Raw genomic sequence first — 21,652 nt, 5'->3', positions numbered from 1 at the left:
TACTCTTTAATACTTTAAAAGAAGACTTAGGGATAACATAACAAACAGCTTTTAAATGTTTGCAGGCAGCTCTCTGGAAGTGCTATTTTCTGCTTGGCACCAGAGATCCAGGGTAGAGCAAAGGGCAGAAGCTACTGAAAGGTAGATGAAGGTTTTATAGAAGGGAAAACTTTGTAACCCTTAGAGGTTGGGCTTGGATCTTCTCCTGAAAGTGATCTGAATGGGCGGCCCCAGGAAGCAGTGAGTGCCCCATCATCAGCGATCTTCAACAAGAATCTAGATAACCACTTTTTGGGGATAGAATTGAAGGAATTCTGGACCAGACTAGCCGGCTTTAGGTCCCTTCCAACTCTTGAGACTATGCAAGACAGATTATCTTTTACTTAAATTGGTATACATGTGACGTTATTCCTTTTCTAAGGCTAGAAGAGATGACCCGGTTTAGGTTTGCCTTATGAACAATGGCCAACAGAGTCAATGATTAGCAAAAATATTAGTTCTGGTATCGCTTGCTCTGAGGACTCTCCTTGAAATGGCCACCTCAATTTTTGATCACGGATCTTTTCCAATGTCCTGTCTCTTCAACTAGATTGCAGATTCCTTGGGGCAAGGACACTCTCGAAAGCACCCAGCATGATGCCTTGTATAGAGACTTCTTTGATCTGATACATGCCGCAACCTCCTCCTCTCCCCCATAGTATTCAAGACAAGACTTTTTAATCAGTAAGCAAAGAGATCTGATACCTAGACCTCGATCCTTTCAGAAGACTAGTATTCTTGCTACTACACTAGCTGAGAGAATATAAGCTCCTTGGGGGCTTTCATTTTTTGTCTTTGTATACACAGCGCTTAGCACAGTGCCTGGAACAATAGGAGATGCTTAATAAATGCTCACTGATCCCAATTAGTGACAAGTTCCCAGTCAGTGTACCTAGGGATAGACAAAGAACAATTTTGGAAGGTTTGAAGAACTTAAAAAAGTGTCCAATAAGTACTTTTAAAAAATGAAATCACATTAAGCACCACCCAGGGAGTCTTAAGACTGCTCAGAAGTCAGTGAGGCCCCTGGTTAATACAGTAGATAAAATACCATACTTGATTTCAGGAAGACCCGAGTTCAAATTCTGCCACAGACACTTACTAGATAGATATGTGGCTCTGGGAAACTTGATTTCTTTCAGCCTCAGTTTCCTTACAGCACCTGCTTTACAGGACTGTTTTGAAGATACTTTGCAAACCTTCGAGCACTCTACATATGTGGGAAGACAATGATAATGAGGATGAGGGGATACAGTTTTTAGTTGTGGCTTTTTTCCTGATCCTTCAATTAACATGAGACTTGGAGTCTTGTTCTACACTCAACATGTGACTTGAGACTGACCTGGGCATGTTTCTTACAGAGGAAAACAGATGCCACGGAACAACGCTTTGTTCCCCAATATCAACTGTAGCACCTATAATGTCCCAGGCACTGGGCTAAGCATTTTTAACAAATATTATCTCACTTTTCCTCACAACAACCCTGGAAGGTAAGTACCCTTATTAAATCTATTTTACAGATGAGTCAAACAGATTCAATGACTTGCTCAGGGACAGCTAGTCTGAATTTGAACCCAGGTCTACTGAGGTCCAACACTCTATCTACCACGCCATCTGGTGGAAGAAGTAAGCATCCGCGCCCGATGAGCACCACAACACCCCTGGCAGAACCAGGTAGAGGACCTTGACTTTGGAGAGAGAAATCAGACATCCCAGAGCTGGAGAGAGGAAGGGCCTTGCCCAAGGCCTGGGGGCGGTCAGGAGCCAACCCTAGGTGCCCAGCCTGGGGCAGAGCCGGCACCCCTCTCCTCTCCACTCTTCCCAAGAGCTCCCCTGTGCCCTGCGCCCCCCAATGTCCATACCAGAGGCCCGGTGCTTCTCTCGGTCTTGCTATTGGAGATGTTCTGGATGTGGAAGGAGACGATGGTTTCCACCTGGCCCTTCAGCACTGCCTCGGCGGCCCTGTAAAGACAGGGTGTCAGGCTTCGGGTGGATCTCCCGGCCCGTGGGAAGAAGGAGGCTTCAAATCTTTTCTTCCCATTCCCAGGGGGAGGGGTGGGGGAGGTGGGAGGCGCAGGAAAAAGGGGTAGGGAAGGGAACACCTGGGATGCTGGGAGGAAGGGCTGCTATCTGACCCGGGGAAGATTCTCCCCCTTCCCTGCTCCCCCTGGCCTGGCCCACCGTGAGTAAGGCCCACCCTGAGGGTGTGGTCCAGCATGGGCGCGAGGCCAAGGGAGCCCAAGAATCCCAAGCCAGGGCTGGGCGCAGGCAGCCCCCACTCACTTATTGGCCATTTCGGTAGAGAATACATAGACCACTTTGGATGGTGTCTTCTGAGTCGCAGCCGGCTCTGGCGCAGCCGCCTGGCCATGGGAGGGGGTAGAAGACCTCGGGGCTGAAGCATTCGCAGGTGTCATGGAGTGTGCAGGATGCTGGGACTCCTGGGGCTTTATGTGATCCGCAGAATTACACTCTGAAGGAAAGAAGATTTGCGTGAATGTTTCAGGAAGAAACAGGAAGGGGAAAGAGCGGAAAAGAAACACTCTTCCTCCTTTCCCCACTCTCCAATTTTATTGGTGCTTTGTGGCCCAAACCATCTCTGAGCATCTCCAGAAATGTCATGCTAAGGCAAACCGATTTCACTCTTAGGAAATCTTCCATATGGTTAAATTGCTCATTATGACACCCAGGGAGGGGGTCTGACTTTACCAGAGCTGCCCATCGTGGCTAGTCCCTCCTTTAGCTGGTCAAGCCCCAGGAAGAACGGGGCTGGCAGGCTCGGGGGCGAGAGGCACGGCCTCCCCAGCTGGCCCTGACTTGCCCGCTAACCCTCTGCCACACATAGGTGTTCATTCCCGCCACTCAAGAATTGGCTGTGACGAGCCCGGACTCATGCCAGGGCCATTAAGGCTTCCTCTTGTGCTGACGAGTCTGGCAAAGCGGCAACCAGAGGGCACAAAACATGAGGCCCGGAAGATTAATCTGCCGGTGAAGAGGTGGGTGCATCAGAGGAGCAACTCCAACATGGGCTATGTGCATCCACAAATTGGAAGAACTGGCTTTTTTTGTGCGGTCATACCAAGGGAAGGGGTGCTAAGAAACCCACGGAGAACACCGTAGGGAGGGGAGCTCCAGGAAAGCTCACTCGTTTTGGGCCCACTTGCAGCCCCCCTAGACAATTCCAGAACAAACACAACCCTTCAGGTCGCTCACTGTTCAGAAAACCTGGAAGAACTCTTCTATCACCAGGGATGAGGAGCATCTATTTATTCTCTGCAAGATTCAGCCCCCACTGGGGGAGGCTAGTTGGCGCTGTCGGCTGGCGGCAGGGCCTCCCCTCGGGGCTTCCCCGCTTCCCTAGGACTCTGGACGTTCTGGCCCACATACCTTTGATTTCAGAGTCATCATTTGGCGTCCCAGCGTCCCTCTGATCAAACGAGTCCGCTGAAATACTTCTCTCCCTTCTCCCCTTTCCCTTGGCACCATTTCCAGCCCCGTTCTTCAGCCCCATGCTCCCACCTGGGCCAGGGAGTGCTTTGGGGGGATGGCCCCCACTCTTGGAGTCACAGGGGGATGGCTGGGACTGGCTGGCTGAGCCCCCCTGTTTACCCGGATTGGAGAATTTGGAATCCAGCTGGGGGTTTCCAGATGGGGACATCACTGTGGGGGGACGGACCATCACCTCCTGCTTAGATTTGGGGCTACTGAAACAAACAGAACAGAAGGAGGTCAAATTTCTAATGCAGCTTGTCAGCACAGAGCAGGAAGACAAAATAGACACTGGGAAGGACAAGCAATTTTTCATGTGTTTCCCATCAGCCTCTTTCTCCCCTCTCCCAGCCCAGCTCGGTGCTAGGAATGGTGAGGAAGCAGCAGTATGTCCCGCTGGCTCCCTGGAGGCCCCATCTCTAGAGCTTCTGTCAATAAAGGACAACTGTTTCTATGTACATACAGAAGTGTCTCACACCAGGACTGACTCAAAGTAAACAAACAGGGCATGACCAAGATCACCACGCTGGCCATGCCCAGCCTGAGGACACAGTTTGGCTGCCAAGAGAAAGGCTGCATGCGGATCAAAGGCAGGTGGGGGAATCGCCCTGGGTGGCTAATCCCTCCCAGACATGCTACAGGAGAGAAGGGGCTGCTGCCGGCTCACAGGGGAGACTGTTGAAAGGAAGGCTGAGAGAAATAGGCAGGAGGAAGAGGGCCCGGGAGACACAAGCAGGTGAAAAAGGCCGCCCTTGAGCTCTGGACCTCTCCCTCTTTCTAGCTTGGCCCCAACCCATCTCCCAGTCAGCATCTTCCCCTTACCTCTGTGTGTTTCCTGATGGAGAGTTCCTCACTTTAGGGTTACTGGAATGCATTGATTGGAATCCTGAGCTTGAAGTCACAAATGGGGACTGGCTCGCCACACTCTTCTCGGGGGGCGGCAGTCACGGCTGCGGGGGGCCCCTCAGCGCTGTCTGTCCCTAGGCCTTTTTCCTTTTTGCTTTTCTCCGCTGTGGTAGTGGGCCCTCTCCCCCTGCAGCTCCAGCATTCTCTAGGTGTGTGCTTCCTGCTGCCAAGGAAAGATCTCGCATCTCCAGGGCCCACTGTGGAGAAAGCCACCCAGAGACACAAAACACCCTCAGACGAGATAAGGCAGCACAAGGTCAAACACAAGAAGCTCTTCCTTAAGCAAGAGGAGCAGAAAAAAGAGACCCCACAGACCTAAGCGTCTGGGGCACTGTCTGCCAAAAGAAAGCCCTTATCCCTCTCTACCTGTAGAGAGGTGACTACAGAAGGCCATCCACCTCTCTGAAGTTTTTCTGCTTTTGTGCCCTAGACTTATTCAATATTTTTAGGTCAGTCTTTTCCCAAAACAAGGTCTTGATCAGCACTGGGCTCCACACTCGACTAAAACTACAAACCCACAGTGACCACCTTAATTCCTTTCAAGGGGCAGGCTGGATGCTTTACCTTTGGTAATTTACTATGCCTTCACAAAAAAAAAAAACAAAAACAAAAACAAAAACAAAAAAAAAACAAACAAAAAAAAGAATAAACTTAGCTCCAATTAATTCCCTCATTTCAAGTTACCATGCTTTTTAACCCATGCCCACAAAATCAGTCCCAGAAATTGGGGAAAAAAATAAAATGAAAACCAGTTGAGGCTTATAAAAAAAAAAAAGTTGGATCAATACAAAATTGAGTGAGTTATACTTCTAATTTCTGTAACCATCATTAAATTTTAATGGGAATTTGTGTCTTAGATGGAATGTTAAGTATAGGGTGTATACTGTCTTATCCAAAGGAGAGGAGGGAATACAATACTGCATGGATGAGCAAACAGATCTATAATTTTTGTAGATAGAAGAACATTTCAGAAGGCTGAAACATTTCCTGAACTTATCTGCAAGGCTAATTCAAAATATAAAGGTCAAAACAGTATCAGGGAGTGCAACAAGTGTATTCTTGGTGCAGCCAGGCAAGTCCAGTCATCTTGTTTAGAAAGCCAAGATCCAGCTGTCGAGCCATGACCAAGCCCCAGGGTGGGTCCACTGAGCTTCTTCACAATCACAGGTCCAAGCTCTCCCTCTTCTTCATGTCTGAGCAAATATCAGTGGAGGTGACCACCTCCAGACACCAGATACGGGAGCAGTAGCCAGAAACAGCGAGGGCTACAGCCTGTCTGAGCTCGTTCTACTACAAAACAGGATTGGAAACGGGAGAATGTGTTCCAATCTAAGTCAACAATAACTTTTTGTGTGGCTTTAAGTCACTTAGATGTTTATTTTTATTTATTTCTCCATTCAGAAAATCACAACCCTACTCGACCCCTTCTTATTTCACATAGGATTTACAAAAATAAGGGATATGCAACATCTGTCGATAAAAATCCTCCAGTTTTTCTCTTTCTGTCTCAGGACAAATTTTAGAAGCATTCTGGAGACAGGTGAAGGAATTAGGCTAATAAATTAATTATGGGTTTTGCCTCAGAAACCATAGGATACTGAATATATTTTGGCCTTGATTATATTTAATTTTTATTTTCATTTTCCTCCCATTACCACCACTTCTATAAGTTTAAACTTCAAAGGTAAAGCGGTAGAAAGAACAGGAGACATGGACTCAAATAATCTGACTTTCAATCCTAGCTCTGTCTCTAAATTTTGGAATATATCACAGTCTTTCTCCCTGGGCCTCCATTTCCTTCTCTGTAATATTAAGGTCACAAGAGAACTTCCTAATTACCAATTTCAGTTATTTTGACACTAACAGGAATGTTGGATAAAGAAGTGGCCAAACAATCCATTGACAACCAATCCATTGAAAAGAATGGTCAAGAAAAAGTATTGATTAATGATGGGAAAGCCACTACTTCTGAAACCCAGGGACAATGAAAATACTTAGGCTTGCTCTACCCAACCCTGCATAGTGTTCAACAATGATAAAACATTTATTAAGTGCCTTCTGTGTGTAAGAGCAGAGGATTTCTGGGTTTATGTGCTAGGTAGTGGGGGATACAAGAATAGGATGTCCCTGACCTCAAGATGCCAAGACTTGTGACTGCTAGGGCATACAGGAGATGTTGGCTCTTCTCTCCTTTGGATCTCCTACAATGCACCTAAGCATATGTGTGTGTGTGTGTGTGTGTGTATTTCCTTCTGATAAGTTTCTATGCCATGGATTTCTACTTTGCCTCCCTGATGAGACTGTGAGCTCCTTAAGGATAAGAATCATGTTTCTTTTCTATTTACTACTGTGCTTAAACAATGTTAGAAACATAGCAGATGCTCCATGAAGAGGAAAGTTATCTCCAACATACCAAAAATATTTGGTATCTGGGCCACATTTTTTTTTTGAAAGAACTTAAAAAAGTATTTTACAAAAATCACATTAATCTATCCAAATTTTCCAATTGTCACTATTAATTGACACTAATACTGGGTAGGTGCTTGATTTCCAAAGTAATTTCATGTTATGCTGCTTATTTTTCAAACATGCCTTCTTGATGTCCCTAGTGGCAGGTATAGACAGAGGGACAAATTCAGCAAGAAGTGGTTAAATGACTAATGTTGCCTCAGGTGACAAAATGGGTGATGGGAAGACATTACTCTTCCTACCAAGATATCTCAGAATCTGGGAGGTATAAGGAATCTTCCAGGTTACCCAATCTGACCTGCTGGATAACAAGAATACCTTCTATCACTTCCAACTTTGGCTGAGCCCCATTATCAACCCTTTTTCCTAGCTTTTTACTTCTCTTTTCTGTTCTTCATTCTTTTGGCTAGATGGAGTAGAAAGTACACTGCATTTTGCATCTGAGGAATGGGATTCAAATCTCAGTCTACTTGGATGACTTTAACATAAAAGACACTTCATCTCTCTGGGCCTTAGTTTCTCATCTGTAACAGAAAAAATTTAGACTCAATAATGTCTAAGGTCCCTTCAGTACTAAATCCTAAGATTCTAATGAAACAGGATGAGATGTCTGTCACATTCCTGCCTTCCCTCGTTCTTTCAGTCATTTCACATCAAGCATACTTTCCAATCTTACAATCCTCATTGTTCTCTTCATGGAGGGGCTCAAGCTTTTTAATGTACCTTAAAAAATATGGTATTTTCAGTAAATATTAGGTTTGTAGGTTAAGTATATACATATTTTACATGTCATGTTACTACTAAAGGACTATTATTATTACTATATTATTATTACAACTATTTGGCTGCCATATCACACTGTTGACTCCTACTGATCTTGCAGTTCACTACAAAGCCTAAATGTTTTCAACCTGTTGAAGTTATGCCCTCCCAATACTTATATGTGTACTTTTCTATGTTTAGTTTACTGATTCCAGAGTAGTACTTTAGATTTATCCCAATTATATTTCATAGTTTTAGAGCTAGCTTTTCAATCTAACCTGTAGAAAAGTTTTTGATCCCAATTCTCCCATTAAATATATGTTTTCCATCTCAGTTTTAGATAATCTGAATATTGGGCAAGTACTCCTATGCCTTCCTCTAAGTCAGGGATAAAAATATTGAATGTAATTGAGGTTAAGACAGATCCCTGGAGTATTCCACTAGAAACTTCCCTCAAGATTGACATCAATCCATTAATTATTTATTCCTTGGGTCAACTGGACCAGCTAAGAACTATACTACCATCTGTCTTCTTTACAAGGAAATCATGAAATGCTCTGTCAAATGTCTTAATGTAATCCAAAGATATATATATATCTATGACATTCTTCTCAATGATTAGTCCAATAATTTATTTTTTAAAAAAGGGAATGAAATTCATCTGCTAACCTACGTTTAAAATTTAAAAACAGAGATCCAAGCCCAACATGGTGAAATATTTTCTTCAAGACCACAGAAAGATAAAATTTGAGAATAATTTCTAGTTTCTTATGCATTCATCTTAAGTCAACAGTGAACAAAAGACATCCTAGATCTAGCTCAAATAAGTGGATTTTATATTTACAAGTTCCCTAACGAGTCCATTTAAAGGGGACAACAATGTGATTCCCCAGGCCTCGTATATCCTGAAGAATCTTGAATCTGAAAAATGTGTACAGGCTGATGCCCAAGTACTCATCTGTTTACTGGCAAATATCTGTCTCAGTGAGATGGCTAGAACCAAGAAGGAATTTCCTTAATGTGGTTATTGAGATGTTGTTTGAAAAGAACTAGAGCAGAAAAGAACAGGTTATAAAATGCGTTAAGGATTTTGTTCCGAACCTGTAATTTCACTGATATAGAGAACTCCTGGGAAGTGAACTCCTTTTAGTAATGCTGATCTCTAATTTTTCTTCAACTTACAATCTTGGAGGCAGGACGCAGCCAGGATCATAGACTTAGCATGTCAGAGGCAAGACTTGAAATCAGGTCTTGTAGGATTGGAGGCCAGCTCTTTATTCCTTATGCTACAATGTCCTATACTCATTGGTGGTAATCATATAAAGTTCTGCTATTTTTCTAGTTCTACCACAAATGTGTAAAGTATATTAAAATTTCCAACTATGTTTTAACCCCTTTAAACGACAAAGATAATCCCCCAGGCAATAAGTGAAGCTGCAGCTGTCAGATGCCTCCTAGCAGACTGCCCTCCATCACACCTCCTCTTTCACTAATCTCTGACCCTTCCTTGGATGTTCCCTTAGTGCCCATAAACACTCTCAAAAAAGCCTTCATCTGCCCTGTCCATCCCCAATAGCTATGGTCCCACTTTTATGCCTAAACTCCTTGGGAACAAATGCCTGTGCACAACAGGTGCTTCCATGTCTTTCCTCTCCTCTTCTTAATTCTTTGTGGTCTGCTTTCTGACCTTCTTATTCAATCAAAATTGCTTCCTCCCAAGTTACTAATAATTTACTAATAATCTGTCAATTCCATTGGCCTTTTGGGAATATTCATCCTTCTTGATTTTTCCTGCAGCCTTTGTCTGGTCTTAATTACACAGCTCTCTCCTGGTTCTCATCTACTTTCAGAGCGTCTCTTATAAATGCTCCCTTCTCTCCTCTGACAGGGTCGCTCCATCCTGGGGCAAGTCCTCATCACCTCATCCAAGGACACAGCAATCATCTGCTAATGGGTCTGCCTGCCTCAGGCCTCTTCCCCATTCCAGTCCATCTTCCATTCACCTGTTACTAAAGCTTCTTACTAAAGCTTCCTAAGGGCATTCTAACCATATCCCCTCATCTGTCCCCATTCCACCATATCCAATGGCTCCTTACTGTCTGTAGATCAAAGATAAAATCCTATTTGGCTTTTAAAATCCTTCTTAACCTGACCTTACTACTGTTCCAGTCTTCTTATACCTTATTCCCCTTCTTTTACTTCTCAGTGACACTAGCCTCTTTGCTGTTTCTTTCCTAAAATATCCCACGTTTTGATTCCAGGCATGGAATTCCTGGCTGTCCCCAGAATGCTCTTCCTTCTTGTCTCTGCCTTCTAAATTCCTTGGTTTTATTCAAACGTCAGCCTTTCCTAGTCCTCCTTAATCTTAGTATTTCCCATCTGAGATTATCCCCAATTTATCCCAAATGTATCTTTTTTGTACATACTTGTTTGTTTGGTGTTTTCCCCATAAGACTATGAGCTCCTTGAGAGCAGGGACTCATTTTTTACCTTGTTTTGTATCCCCAGCACTTATCACAATACCTTAGACACAGTAGGTGTTTTATAAATGCTAGCTGATGATTTTTTTAAAACAATAAACCTGTAACTGCCTTCTATCAGTGTCTGGAAATAATTGACAAATTCAACCAAATTTTTTTCTGTCCTACTTGTTACAAAATAAGAATAATTTCTACTTTAAAAGTGATCCTTCTTTTAAATCACTCACCCAAACCCCTGGGGTCACGAAACAGCAGTGCTCATCCTGGAGAGAGAGCAGATCTTTTTTCCTCAAAAGATGCTCATACCTACCAGAGAGAGATGAGAAAGAAACCCATGAGTGGAAACTCAAACTATTCATAGCACCATTTGGTCAATAAACATTGTTAAAGAATGACAAATCACATTTATTTTGGAACAGCAACTGAAGAGGAAGCTCCTCCATTTGTCCCTCTCCATTATTAGTGAGTTGATATCTACTCTGTAGATTAACCAAGTCCCTTGTCACTTGTCCTTCCCATCATCATCCTCTCTGGGGTGTTTTCAGTTACTGAGGGAAGCCTTCAGCATTTGAGTACTAGGAGTGGAGAAAGCATTTAACACTTGGTTCACAATCTTCCACTCAATCTTATCACGCCATAATGGATGCTCAATGAATACTTGTTAAAAGGATAAACTAAGACTCGGGATCCTTCAATGATACCTGTTGATAGTCCTAACATCTTGATTTTATAATTTCTCAACTTCACTTCAGTTACCAGCTGTCTATTTCACTGCCATCTCCAAGATCCTGACTCTGACAGTCACTTTTCAAATGATAATTTCCTGTTCTTTCCCTGCTCTCATTCTCATGCTCCCACTGAAGCTGATATCTTCTCCTGGTTAATACTGAATCCTGCTTTCTCCCTCTTGCTCCTAAATACACAGCTCCTCTCTGTCTCAGTGCTTTCTTTTTTCTCCACTTGGATACCTTTTCTTCAGCCACTTTCTCATCCTCTTTCACACTCATACTTCTATGTACAAGAGTTGACATTTATTCCCTTCACTCTCTTATCACCCTCTTTACTCAACCTCTTGCAACACTTTTGTTCTGGTTCAAAAGTATCTCTACCTATCCAATCAGTCATATTAAAAACTTCAGGTTTATCTTTTAATCATGGGTAGAAAAAAACCTCCATGAACTATCTATGCCTCCTCCAGCAACTTTTCCAGAGGGAAGAGACAAAAGCTTATATAAACACTCAATCTCCTATACAGCCTATTAGCACAACTCACAAATTAGGTTTTAATATCTAGTGGACTAAAATCTCTTCAGTGTAGACTTCTGCATATAAGTGCTTAAAGATTTATTAAATTCTGAAGGAATGGTGAGATACCACAATCTGTCCAGTAAGGATGGACTGAAGTGGTCCTCTTTGGGTCTTTATCTCAGGTATATGGCTAAGGCTTAGCATAATACTCTGCGGAAGTATGGTGATTTAAACAAAACAGGTATTCTAGTTTAATTTATCTGACTGACAAAATCAGGATAAACTTCTAAAAAAAATATGGAGATGGGCTTTTCTGACTGAGCAGGAACTCCCAGTAGAGCAAAGTTCTAGAGATATTTCACTTTGGAGACTGACTTTTGAGGACTTCTAAATTTATTTGATTTAGTCAAAAAAACCTCTCAAGAACTCTGGCTTTCTAGTAACTTTAGCTCATACTTATCCATGCTAATAGAGAACAAGTAGAACTTAAAATCTTTTTTTTTTTTAATTAAGGCTTTTTATTTACAAAACATATGCAAGGGTAATTTTTCCAGCATTGACCCTTGCAAAACCTTTTGTTCCAAATTTTCCCCTCTGCCCCCTACTCCCTCCCCTAGCTGGCACATAGTCCAATACATGTTAAATATGTTAAAATATATGTTAAATCCAACACATATATACATATTTGTACAGTTATCTTGCAGCACAAGAAAAATCAGATCAAGAAGGAAGAAAAAGAAAAACTGAGAAACGAAACAAAATGCAAGCAAATAATAACAGAGTGAGAATGCTATGTTATGTTCTACAAACTGTTCAAATGGTTCTCTCTGGGTGTAGATGGCTCTCTTATCAATGAACATGTGGAACTGATTACCTAAAATCTTTCCTCCTTTCTTCAACAATAGCTGGGAACTGTTTAAAAAAGTCCTGGCAGGTTGATGTGCTGGCAACAAGTCTCATTTGAGTTGACGTATTTATTAAGTACTTATTATATATAAAGGCTATGTTAGTATTAGAGAAGCTTTAAAAAAAAATTTTAAAAAAAGGTCAATGAGGCAGAGTACCTACCCTCAAGAAGCTAAGATCTAATGGTGCATAAATCCAGTTTAGTTAGAATATAAACTAAAATAAAAGTAAATAAGAATTCTAGATAACTTACTATGATATTTAGAAGAAGGAAGAAATCTTGTCTCAATAGAGGTTTTAGGGAAGGTTTCACTAAAGATAACATAATTAAGCTAGGACTTTAAGGATATCTAACTAGTAGAGATGAGGGTAGAAGAAGCATTAGTAAAGACAAAGAGTTAGGGAAATGCAAACCATGTTCACTGATTGGAGTATAGTTTGCATATACCTTCAAGTATAGGGGAGAGAATAATTTAAGTTAGAGCTACAAACAGATTCTGGAAGGGCTGAGATTCTAGGTTGAAGAGTATGGACATTATTCTACAGCATTTTGAATCACCAGGTGATCTTCTGACAAAACAGTGAAATCAGAAAGACAAATAGATTTTTCTTTGGGAGAGAGGGATGGGTGAAAGTAGAAAAGGGCTGGGAAAAGTGAAGCAACTTGGTTTTTGAAGCACTAAATTTGAAGGTGCTAGCAGACTAGTAGACGTATATTATGGGCAGGCAGAAAGGAGATCTAGAGTTCTGAAACAAAATCAGGAAGTCAGAAAGTTAGATGGAGGCCTGCATGCACACATCAATCTATGAGAGTGAATGAGAAGACTAAAGGGAACAGTGATCAATGGCAGAATCATGGAGAACATCCAACCTGAGGGGATCAGGAAGAAACATGGAGCCAGCAGCAGTTTTAGAGCCAGAGAAGAACCAGAAGTTTATGTTATCTATGAAGCCAAAAACTATTTGGGAGGTTATGTCCAGGAATGTCAAATAATAGGGACATCAAGGAAGATGAGAACTGGAATTATGATAAGGCTCCTTACCTCAAGAAGCTATACTCTTATGGAAGCATAGGACAGGAACATAAACCAATTTGGAATTTGTATGAGAGACTAGACTTGCTCTTTTGGCTCAAGAAGACAATTCTGGAACCAATAGGTGGGAATTACAGGTGAGAAAATTTTAGGGAAGTAAAACTGAAAACAAAACGACAACAAAAGTTCTTCTAGAAATGAGTCAGAAATATCTAAACCTGGAGTGGGCTTCCTGCTGAGATGAAGAAATGGGATCCATCATTGGACTATTTTCAAATGGAAGGCGAGAAATGTTGCCCATGGGATTTCTACTTTGGGTAGTGGTGGGTTTGGGATCCTATAATTTTTATAACTGATAAGTGCATAGGAGAAGAAGGTGCAATGGGATCAAGTGAAGAAGAGATAATTGCTTCTGGTCTGCAGCAATACCAAAATTTCATGGAGGTGGCAGTACTAGAGCTAGGCAGGATTCCAATAAGCTGAAACTGGGTGAGGAGAAAGGGAGGATGTTCTAGGCACAGGGGACAGTACAGCTGAGCCCAGAGTGTCTGTCAGATATGGAATATATTCAGGATACAATAAGCAGTACAGTTTGGCTTGAGCACAAGCTACCTGAAGTGAGATTTTCTACAACTAGAAAGGTAACCAGATCATACAAAGCCTCCAATACCATCATGCAGAACTTTGCTTTTGTACAAGAAGCAATGGGGAAGCTCTTGTTGATTTCTGAAGATGGAATAACTTGATCATACCTACACAGTTTAGAAAGATTGATCTGTAGAACGAATTACAGACTGCAGGCAGAAATGTCAGTACGAAGTCTCTGTAAAAGTCTAGGGGAAAAAAAGAAGGAAGGCATAAACTAGAGTGGTGATTGAGAGGATGTGACTACTGGAATGGTGGAATTTAAAGGATCTGGCAACTAATGGAATTTGTGGGATGATAGGGTAAAGGAAGGGCTTCTGCCTAAAAGAATTGTGGTATGACAGATGTAGAAATCCTGAAAATGAGGGGGAACGTGGATCAATTGGAAATAAAAACCTGGCGCTTAGGGTCATCGTTTCATATTTGGAAGTTTCACATTTAGGACAACTGCTGAAATCGGAGGATTGTTTAATGAAAGAAGGTGCAGTTACCCATATCAAATGCTGAAGAGAAGTCAGAAGTGATGGAGACTGAGAGAAAGCCATTTAATTGGGTTATTGGAGGAGGGGGTTGTCTCTGGCAACCTTTGAGAGAACAATTTCAGTAGCATGATAGGGATGGGAGCCAGACTGCAAAGGATTGAAGGGAGCGTGGGTGAGGAACATGTGGAGCCATGCCCAGATCTCGCAGATTTGGGAAATGAGAATGGGAACTAAGCCTCAGATTCCCTTAGGACCCAATTCTTTAAGGTTCTAATCTCTCCAATCATGGGAGTCCTAAAGCTAGGATATTCCACCAGATCTTGCCCAAACACCCTGTTCAATAAGGTGGCTAATCCACTAGGGACAATTCTCATATATCTCTTCAAATTCAAAACCAAGAAAATCAACATAATTTACATGATTTCTATGTTAACATCCAGTGATCTCTCATCAGGTCATCTGCTCAAATAATCCAGTCATCATCACTCCATTATGTTTAACTATTTCCAGTTCTTTGCTACCAGTAAAAGGCACAGCCACATTGTCTAGAAGATGGTATAGGAATTCAGATGTCAGGATTTCATTCCTAGCCCATTCTGAACTTCTGATGTGCCAACTTCTCAAATGGCTTTCCTCTCTCTGAGAGCACCAGTTGAGGGAGCCAATCTCTCAACACTTACATAAAAATACCAGGGAAGGAAATTAGCATAATAGGTACAGAAAACCTTGTATTAGATGAAATTAGATAAATAAATGTTCTGTGCTCATTGGGGGAGGGGGAGAAGAAGAGGAAAAAGCTGCATAATGCTTTATGAGAAAACAGACATTATTGCTAAAATTGTAAAGTTCCAAAGAAAAAATTATAACTATCATGGTTTAGGATATCATTTTACAAAGTAAATTATACTACTACATTTACTTCACATCTAGATGCAATTATACAACCTCAATCTGCTCTTCCTCCTAGAACCTATGTATCCCTCTATCAACCCATGAAAGCTACAATTCTTTTAATGCTAAAAGTGAGTCAGAGACTGGATTCAAATCCAGCTTTTGTCTCATATTAGATATGTGAATTTAGGCAAGTTACTTAACCACCTAGATCTCAGTTTCTCCCCCTGTAAAATAAAGTTGGACTGAGATGCCTTCTAGCTCCATCTAAAGCTTTGATCCTGGATGTATGAATGGTATAAAGTCTATTCCTGATGACATATTTTCCACTTGTAGTGTACTACAGGCACTTTGCCTCCAGCAATGTGTTCACTGTTGAGTGAACCAACCTAGTTTACATCAAAAGCTATAATGGAAAAAAAATTTAATTAAAAGCAACAACATACAACACTTCCCCCATGGAACCCCCAATTTAAAGGTCTATCTCTGGTGCCTTACCTTCAAAAGCTTTCAGCCTGTTTCTTGCTCCACATTGGAACACCGAAGCTCTTTCCAGGGATGATTTCGTCCTCCTTCGAGGAGGCCAGGCAAATCAAATTAGAAAAACACCAGCTAGTCACACTTTAAAGTCAACAGGCTGGAACTATGGGAAACAAAAGAAAGAAAAATTTCAAATTCTAATCTGGGTTGGTAGCACAGAAGATAACCCGTAATTTGGCTACCCAATCAGTATTTGGCAAAGCAATATGCTTGGACACATAAGTCAGGTCAGGGAGAACAAGAAAGGAGAAACTACCAAAAATCAAGATACCAAGGAATAAGGGGTAGCAACACTGCAAATTATCAAGACTCTCTTGGAAAATTTTTGATAACCAAGGACAAACAGAATACAGAAAATGAAAATATACAGATAACATAAAAGCCTTTTTAGAAAGCTATAACTCCCCCTCAACATATTTATCAAAGCCAACTTCCTTATTTCCTTCTCTTGTGAGCCCCTGGTGCTAATTAGCAGCAACATGTACAGCAGGGAGGAAAGGGTGCTTGAATAATTCAAACTAAAAAACAGTTCACGAATAAGCAAGATTAGATTGTATTTATGTATCCCCTATCATCAAGGGTACACAGCCAGTAAGACAAGTGTGGTCTTCTACCATTATCATTTTAGAGGTGATGAATGAAATTTAGGCTTGAGGAAACTAGGTACTGTTTCTAATTTAGAGTAGAACCTGGATCATTCTTGTAGCATCTCTATTGACACCTACAGCAGTTCCTGCTATTGCCACTGAAAGGGTAGTGGGACCACATCTCCAATATGAAAATGACATATAAATAATAAAATAGAAACCCAAATATTGCTTCCAATGGCACCACAGCTGATTAAAAGTTTTGGCTTTACAGTCCTAAGGACAATTTTTCAAATCTCTTCCCTGAACATGGTATAAATCACTTCTTTCTCTGCCTCCATTTGCTATGATAGTTAGTTCCAAAGTTGAATCTGTTCTGCCCCAAAAGGTAGGTGGGTGGGTTGTAAAGAATTGAGAACTAGGTTTGGATCTGACACTTACTGGCTGTGGGCTATTCATGTAATCCTTCTAACTTCAATTTCCTCATATGAAAAATGGGGACAGTTAAGAGTCACTTCCTTTGATTCCCTCAGTTGTTAAGGTGATTCCTTTCCAAAAAATTACTCTGCAGTTATTCCTTATTTACTCATGAGTATATTTATGGAAAAGGATTTCTTTTGTTTTTGTATCCCCAAGATCTAGCAAAAAAAAAAAAAAAAAAAAGACTTAGTTCTTTAAAAAATTTTGTGGAATTGAATACTAACTAACTCACTCAGGTGTCAAGGGACTCAAATGAGATCATTTGTGTAAAGGGCTATATAAATGTAAGCTATCATCATTTTATCATCATCATTATGCTTAACACTGCTAGGTGTTTAATGTTACTGATGATATTACTATTATCAGTGGTAAGAAAAAGTTTAGGCCACCTGTTGTTTATCTTTCATTCTTGAAAAGGATCATGACATCAAGGAGGCGATGCTAAGAATTGCAAGTGAACTGGAGTTGAAAGATTTTACAGACAGATATTAATTTGTTGACTATTGCAACACAAGTAGGGACGCCACATTGGTATTCCATTTCAAAAATGGAAAACTGGGCAATGAAGTGATTTATTGGTTAAGTCAAATGCAGAGTTGACATCTTGATCTTAAGTCCAAAGCTTTCTAACTTACAGAGAGGCTTGTAATATAGTGTTTATGGACTCTTCTGCACTAAAAAATAGCAACTGCCCAACAAATGGAAAACAAATTTGCCTTTACATTCAATTTCAGTGGAATCACCATTTCCACAGGAGGCAGGGGGGAAAACCCTCCAGTAAAGAAAATGTTACATTATGTGGAAATCTTGTTTTCACCATTTTCAACTTAGACTCCAAGGTTAGGAAGAAAGAGGAAATATATTCTATATGTTAAGAGAAGACACCGATCCAAGGTCAATATAATTCACATTTGACAATCACCTTTGAATAAAAGGGTCAAACTCACCACCTGCAACCCTCACTCCCTAACAAGAAATCAGATTAAAATATAATTGTCTAACAAAATAGAACATAGATAATGTCAATCTGGGGTTTTCTGTGTAATCTGTGTCCCAAGGATTCTATTTCTATGAAGCTCAATTCTCTAGATATTAGTATTATCAGGCATCCTCGTTGTCTGACACCCTTTGTCAACCCATTAAGTCAGGAGGTCACCTCCTCCACTGACAAATTATAGGCATTACCTTCAAAGCATTTGTAACTCTAACTAATTCTGCAACATGTACCTTTTGAAAGAAAGCATGAAGAACCCTCTCTGAATTGTTATCTAGGGTATGGAATTTAAAATGTTAAGCTCTTGCTTCTCTCACAGCTTCCCAAAGGCACTTAGTTCAGTTCTGACTAGTTCTCGCTCTCATGCTCACAATGGCTACTCACCAACCAGCACAGACATGATTCCCCCATATTTTCACTGCTCTTACATGCTAATTATCACCTCTTTCACCATCACACAATCGCCCAAGAAAGATGCAAACCAACGTTTTCTTGCTGGGGCCATCTCATCCAAGAGTCACTAACAATGTCTTCCTCCGGGCAGGACACCAAGCTGATTCGCGCCCCATTACTATTAGCATTAGCACCCAAGAATCCCGAAACCATTCCGGATTCTCCGTTTGTTTCCAATCGGAACCCGCTTCACAAAGCCTGGGCACATGGTGGGGCCCATTGGAGCGGATGCTGCCTGCCTTCGGCTGGCACACAGTAGGGCTCCCGCAGAGACACTTAATAGTGACTTGGGGCAGCCCAGACACGGAGGGAGGAGGCGGGCCCCTGCTCCCCTGCTCCCCCGCCTTTTCCTTGGCTTTGGACGCAAGCTTCAGGCAGTCCGGTTCACCCTGAGGGACTAGGGTGGCGGATGGCCCAGGCCTCTCCGCTTGCTCTGGCGCCCCCCGCTGGGACACCCCCCAGCCCGTGGGACTCCCCACTCACCCCACAAGCTGACTTGGTTGCTTCGGGATCCGACCAAACCCTCTAACTCCACTGTTGGGGCGTGGCTCCCTGCGCCTCGTCCCTAACCGGGTCCTCGTGCCTTCACGCCGAGACCCCCGGAAAGGTGGCCCTACGCACCGGGGAGCCCCGGAGCCCGGCCTTTCCTCCCCCTTCATTCTGAACGCGACCCTCCCTGGGATCCGCCCCTGAGCCTCCCCCGGCCATTCCTGAGCCCCCCCGCCTGCTGCCTGGCCCGGTCGCCTAGCCGGTTTCGCCGCGGGCCCCGGCCCTGTCCTCCCCCTACCCCGGATTGAACCCCTGGATCCCCCAGCCGGCTCCTACCCGCGGACCTTCCCTTCCGGCCTCTTCTCGCCCTCTCCGGCCTCACTTCCCGACACCCAGGAGGAGAAGGGGAGGCGGAAGGGGGTTAAAGGACGGAGCCGCCTCCGGCCCTGGGGTCGGCCTGGCGCGGGCGGGCGCAGGCCCCCGGGTGGAGCTGTCCACTCCGCAGGCACACATAGACTCCATTGTCCGCGGGTTCCCTTCGGCCCGGTGGTGCTGCCCTTTTTCCCTGCCCTCCCTCTTGCTCCTCCCCACCGCGCCCTCCTTGCTGGTTTCCGCCCCGCCAAGGAGACGGGGGGTGAGGGGGGGAGGGAGACTTGTTTCTGCCATTCTCCTTGCCAGGTAAGGAAGGTTTTGGGATTCTCCACCTTGCCTCCTTCGCCCCTTACTAGCCCTGCAGCCCAGAAGGGCTGGCTCCAAAGGAATGCTTCTTTCCCTCTTTTCCCCGCCCAAGCCATGCAATGGTACCAACCCGTCCGTTTCCTCCCTCCTTCTCTGTTCCCGCCCTCCCCCCCCTTTTCAGATAGACCCCGCCCCTCTTGGGCTCCCCGCCTTTCTAATAGCCCCGCCTCCTAGACTCCCCTCCTCCTCCCGCCACCATTTTACTATGGAACCGCCCATCACCGTCATTCCTCTATTTCATAATCCTGCCCAGCGGATCCTCCCTGTTCGTCACCCAATCAGGTGATCTACTTCCTTCCTTAAAGGGGTACATTTTTCTTAGGATTCCTAAGTCTACCCCCACTACCTCCGGCTCAAGCCGCTCCACTGGGTGGGGGGTGGGGTGGGGGGGTTTCTTCCTCCTTCCCCACCTTTCTTCTCTGTATTTGACCGTGGGGCCTGAGAAGTGGAAAGTGGTGTGGGAGCTTCTGGAGGGGAAGGAGAGAGAGGGAGGTGAGAGGGAGAATGTATTTATGGGAAAGAGGAGGGGAGTGGGTCTGCGCTCCCCGGCCTCCTGGGTTCGCGTTGCCCGGAGCCCTTCTGGATTCGTGATGCCTGGCGCCCTGCCTCGGAAAGGGAGTCTCCCGGGCTGCCTCCCGAGGAGCGCCCTCAATCAGGTAATGGTTAGGTGCCTTCGCCCCGCGGCGCAGGTCGTCAGTTTCTCCGAGGGGGAGTGGCGCAGGCGGATTAGAGGGTTAATGGTGCTCCTCCAGGGTACCAGGTGGGTATTAAGATTAGATTGGAGGTTTGAGACTTTTCTGAGGTTCAGAGGCGGATCCTGTGAAGAGTGGGGTTCCTGGTGGTTTTTTTCCTTTTCCAAACGGAGAAACGATGGAGGCATCACGGAGAGAACGTGTTGCTCAAAGTCATACAATGAGTCACTGGTGAGAGAGATTGGGGGGAGAGAGGGGAGAGGCAGAAACATCGACAGGAGGAGAGCAAAAGAGACAGAGGGAGAAGGAAAGGGGAGAGGAAGACACGGGGGGAGATGTGGAGGAGAAAAGGGAAGAAGAAGGAGAAGAAGGGGGAAACGAAGAGACAAGGGAGGGAAAAGAGACAGAAAAGGAGAAACAGAGAGAGGAGAAAGAAAGGAAGAGAAAGGGAAGAAGAAGAGGAAGAGGAAGAGGAAGGAGGAGGAGGGAGAGAGAACAGGAAAGAGAGAGAGAGAAAAGAGACAGGGAGGGAGAGAGGGAGGGAGAGAGAAACAGGGAAAGAGAGAGAGAAACAGGGAAGGAGACAGGAGGAAAGGAGAAAGAGAGAAGGGGGGAGAGAGAAAGAAACACGGGTGGGAAACATAGGTGGAGGGCAAGAGAGAATGGAGAAAAAGAGACCAGAAAAGGGGGAAGAGAGAAACAGTGAGTGAGAAAGGGCTGTTATTCTCTAACGTCTTCCCTTAAGGATATTTTCACCCATCTTTGAGCCAAAAGCCCCTTCTGAACACAAGACTAATTCATCCTTCTATGAAGATGCTTTTAAAAAAATCACTCAAGGAGTTTACATTGATTTTATCTAGGCCGATATTTTAACTTCATTTCTTCATTTGAAACCTACATCACCTTTTAGGGAAGCAAAATCATAAGCTCATTTTACAGTTGGGCTGTAAGAATAGCTAGCATTTATAAATCAGTTCCCAAGGTGCTTTACAAATACTACCTCATTTTTTCCTGGAGGGGCTATTATTTGCTCCATTTTACAGAGGAGGAAAATGGAAGCAGAGAGAGGTTGCCCACACTCGGACTGAAACTCAGGCTTTCCAGATTCCCAAGTCCAGCACTTGACACACAGTGTCACCCAGTAGCTGGTATAATGGTATAGGTATACCTATAGGTATAATGACTTGTCCAAGGGCAAACCCCTAGTGCAGGGCAGAACCTGGCTTGGAACCAGGTCTTCCAAATCCAAACCGCCAACTGCATGTTCTCTTCTAAAACTAGTGATGTCACGGTCCTCTTTGGGAAGGACAAACAACAAAAACAAAATG

At 43.5% G+C, this 21,652-nt stretch overlaps 1 protein-coding gene across 3 annotated transcripts in view; it reads right to left on the bottom strand.

The window, feature by feature from the left end:
* Nucleotides 1-21,652, bottom strand: part of BCL9 (BCL9 transcription coactivator) — a 111,183-nt gene that overhangs the window by 10,015 nt on the left and 79,516 nt on the right. Inside the window, exons 2-7 of one of the 3 annotated variants that reach the window (XM_031967406.1) lie at nucleotides 15,850-15,994; nucleotides 10,373-10,451; nucleotides 4,351-4,631; nucleotides 3,427-3,743; nucleotides 2,323-2,512; nucleotides 1,902-2,001 (exon numbers count right to left, since the gene is read on the bottom strand). In XM_031967406.1, the coding sequence (XP_031823266.1) occupies nucleotides 1,902-2,001; nucleotides 2,323-2,512; nucleotides 3,427-3,743; nucleotides 4,351-4,403 (660 nt within the window). In that variant the 5' untranslated portion in view covers nucleotides 4,404-4,631; nucleotides 10,373-10,451; nucleotides 15,850-15,994. The remainder of the gene's footprint in view (nucleotides 1-1,901; nucleotides 2,002-2,322; nucleotides 2,513-3,426; nucleotides 3,744-4,350; nucleotides 4,632-10,372; nucleotides 10,452-15,849; nucleotides 15,995-21,652) is intronic. The other 2 variants (XM_031967408.1, XM_031967407.1) reach the window with 2 other exon arrangements.

The sequence above is a fragment of the Sarcophilus harrisii genome, chromosome 4, assembly GCF_902635505.1.
Source record: "Sarcophilus harrisii chromosome 4, mSarHar1.11, whole genome shotgun sequence".
NCBI classification, from domain to species: domain Eukaryota; kingdom Metazoa; phylum Chordata; class Mammalia; order Dasyuromorphia; family Dasyuridae; genus Sarcophilus; species Sarcophilus harrisii.
This window is presented reverse-complemented; position numbering and strand designations above follow the sequence as displayed.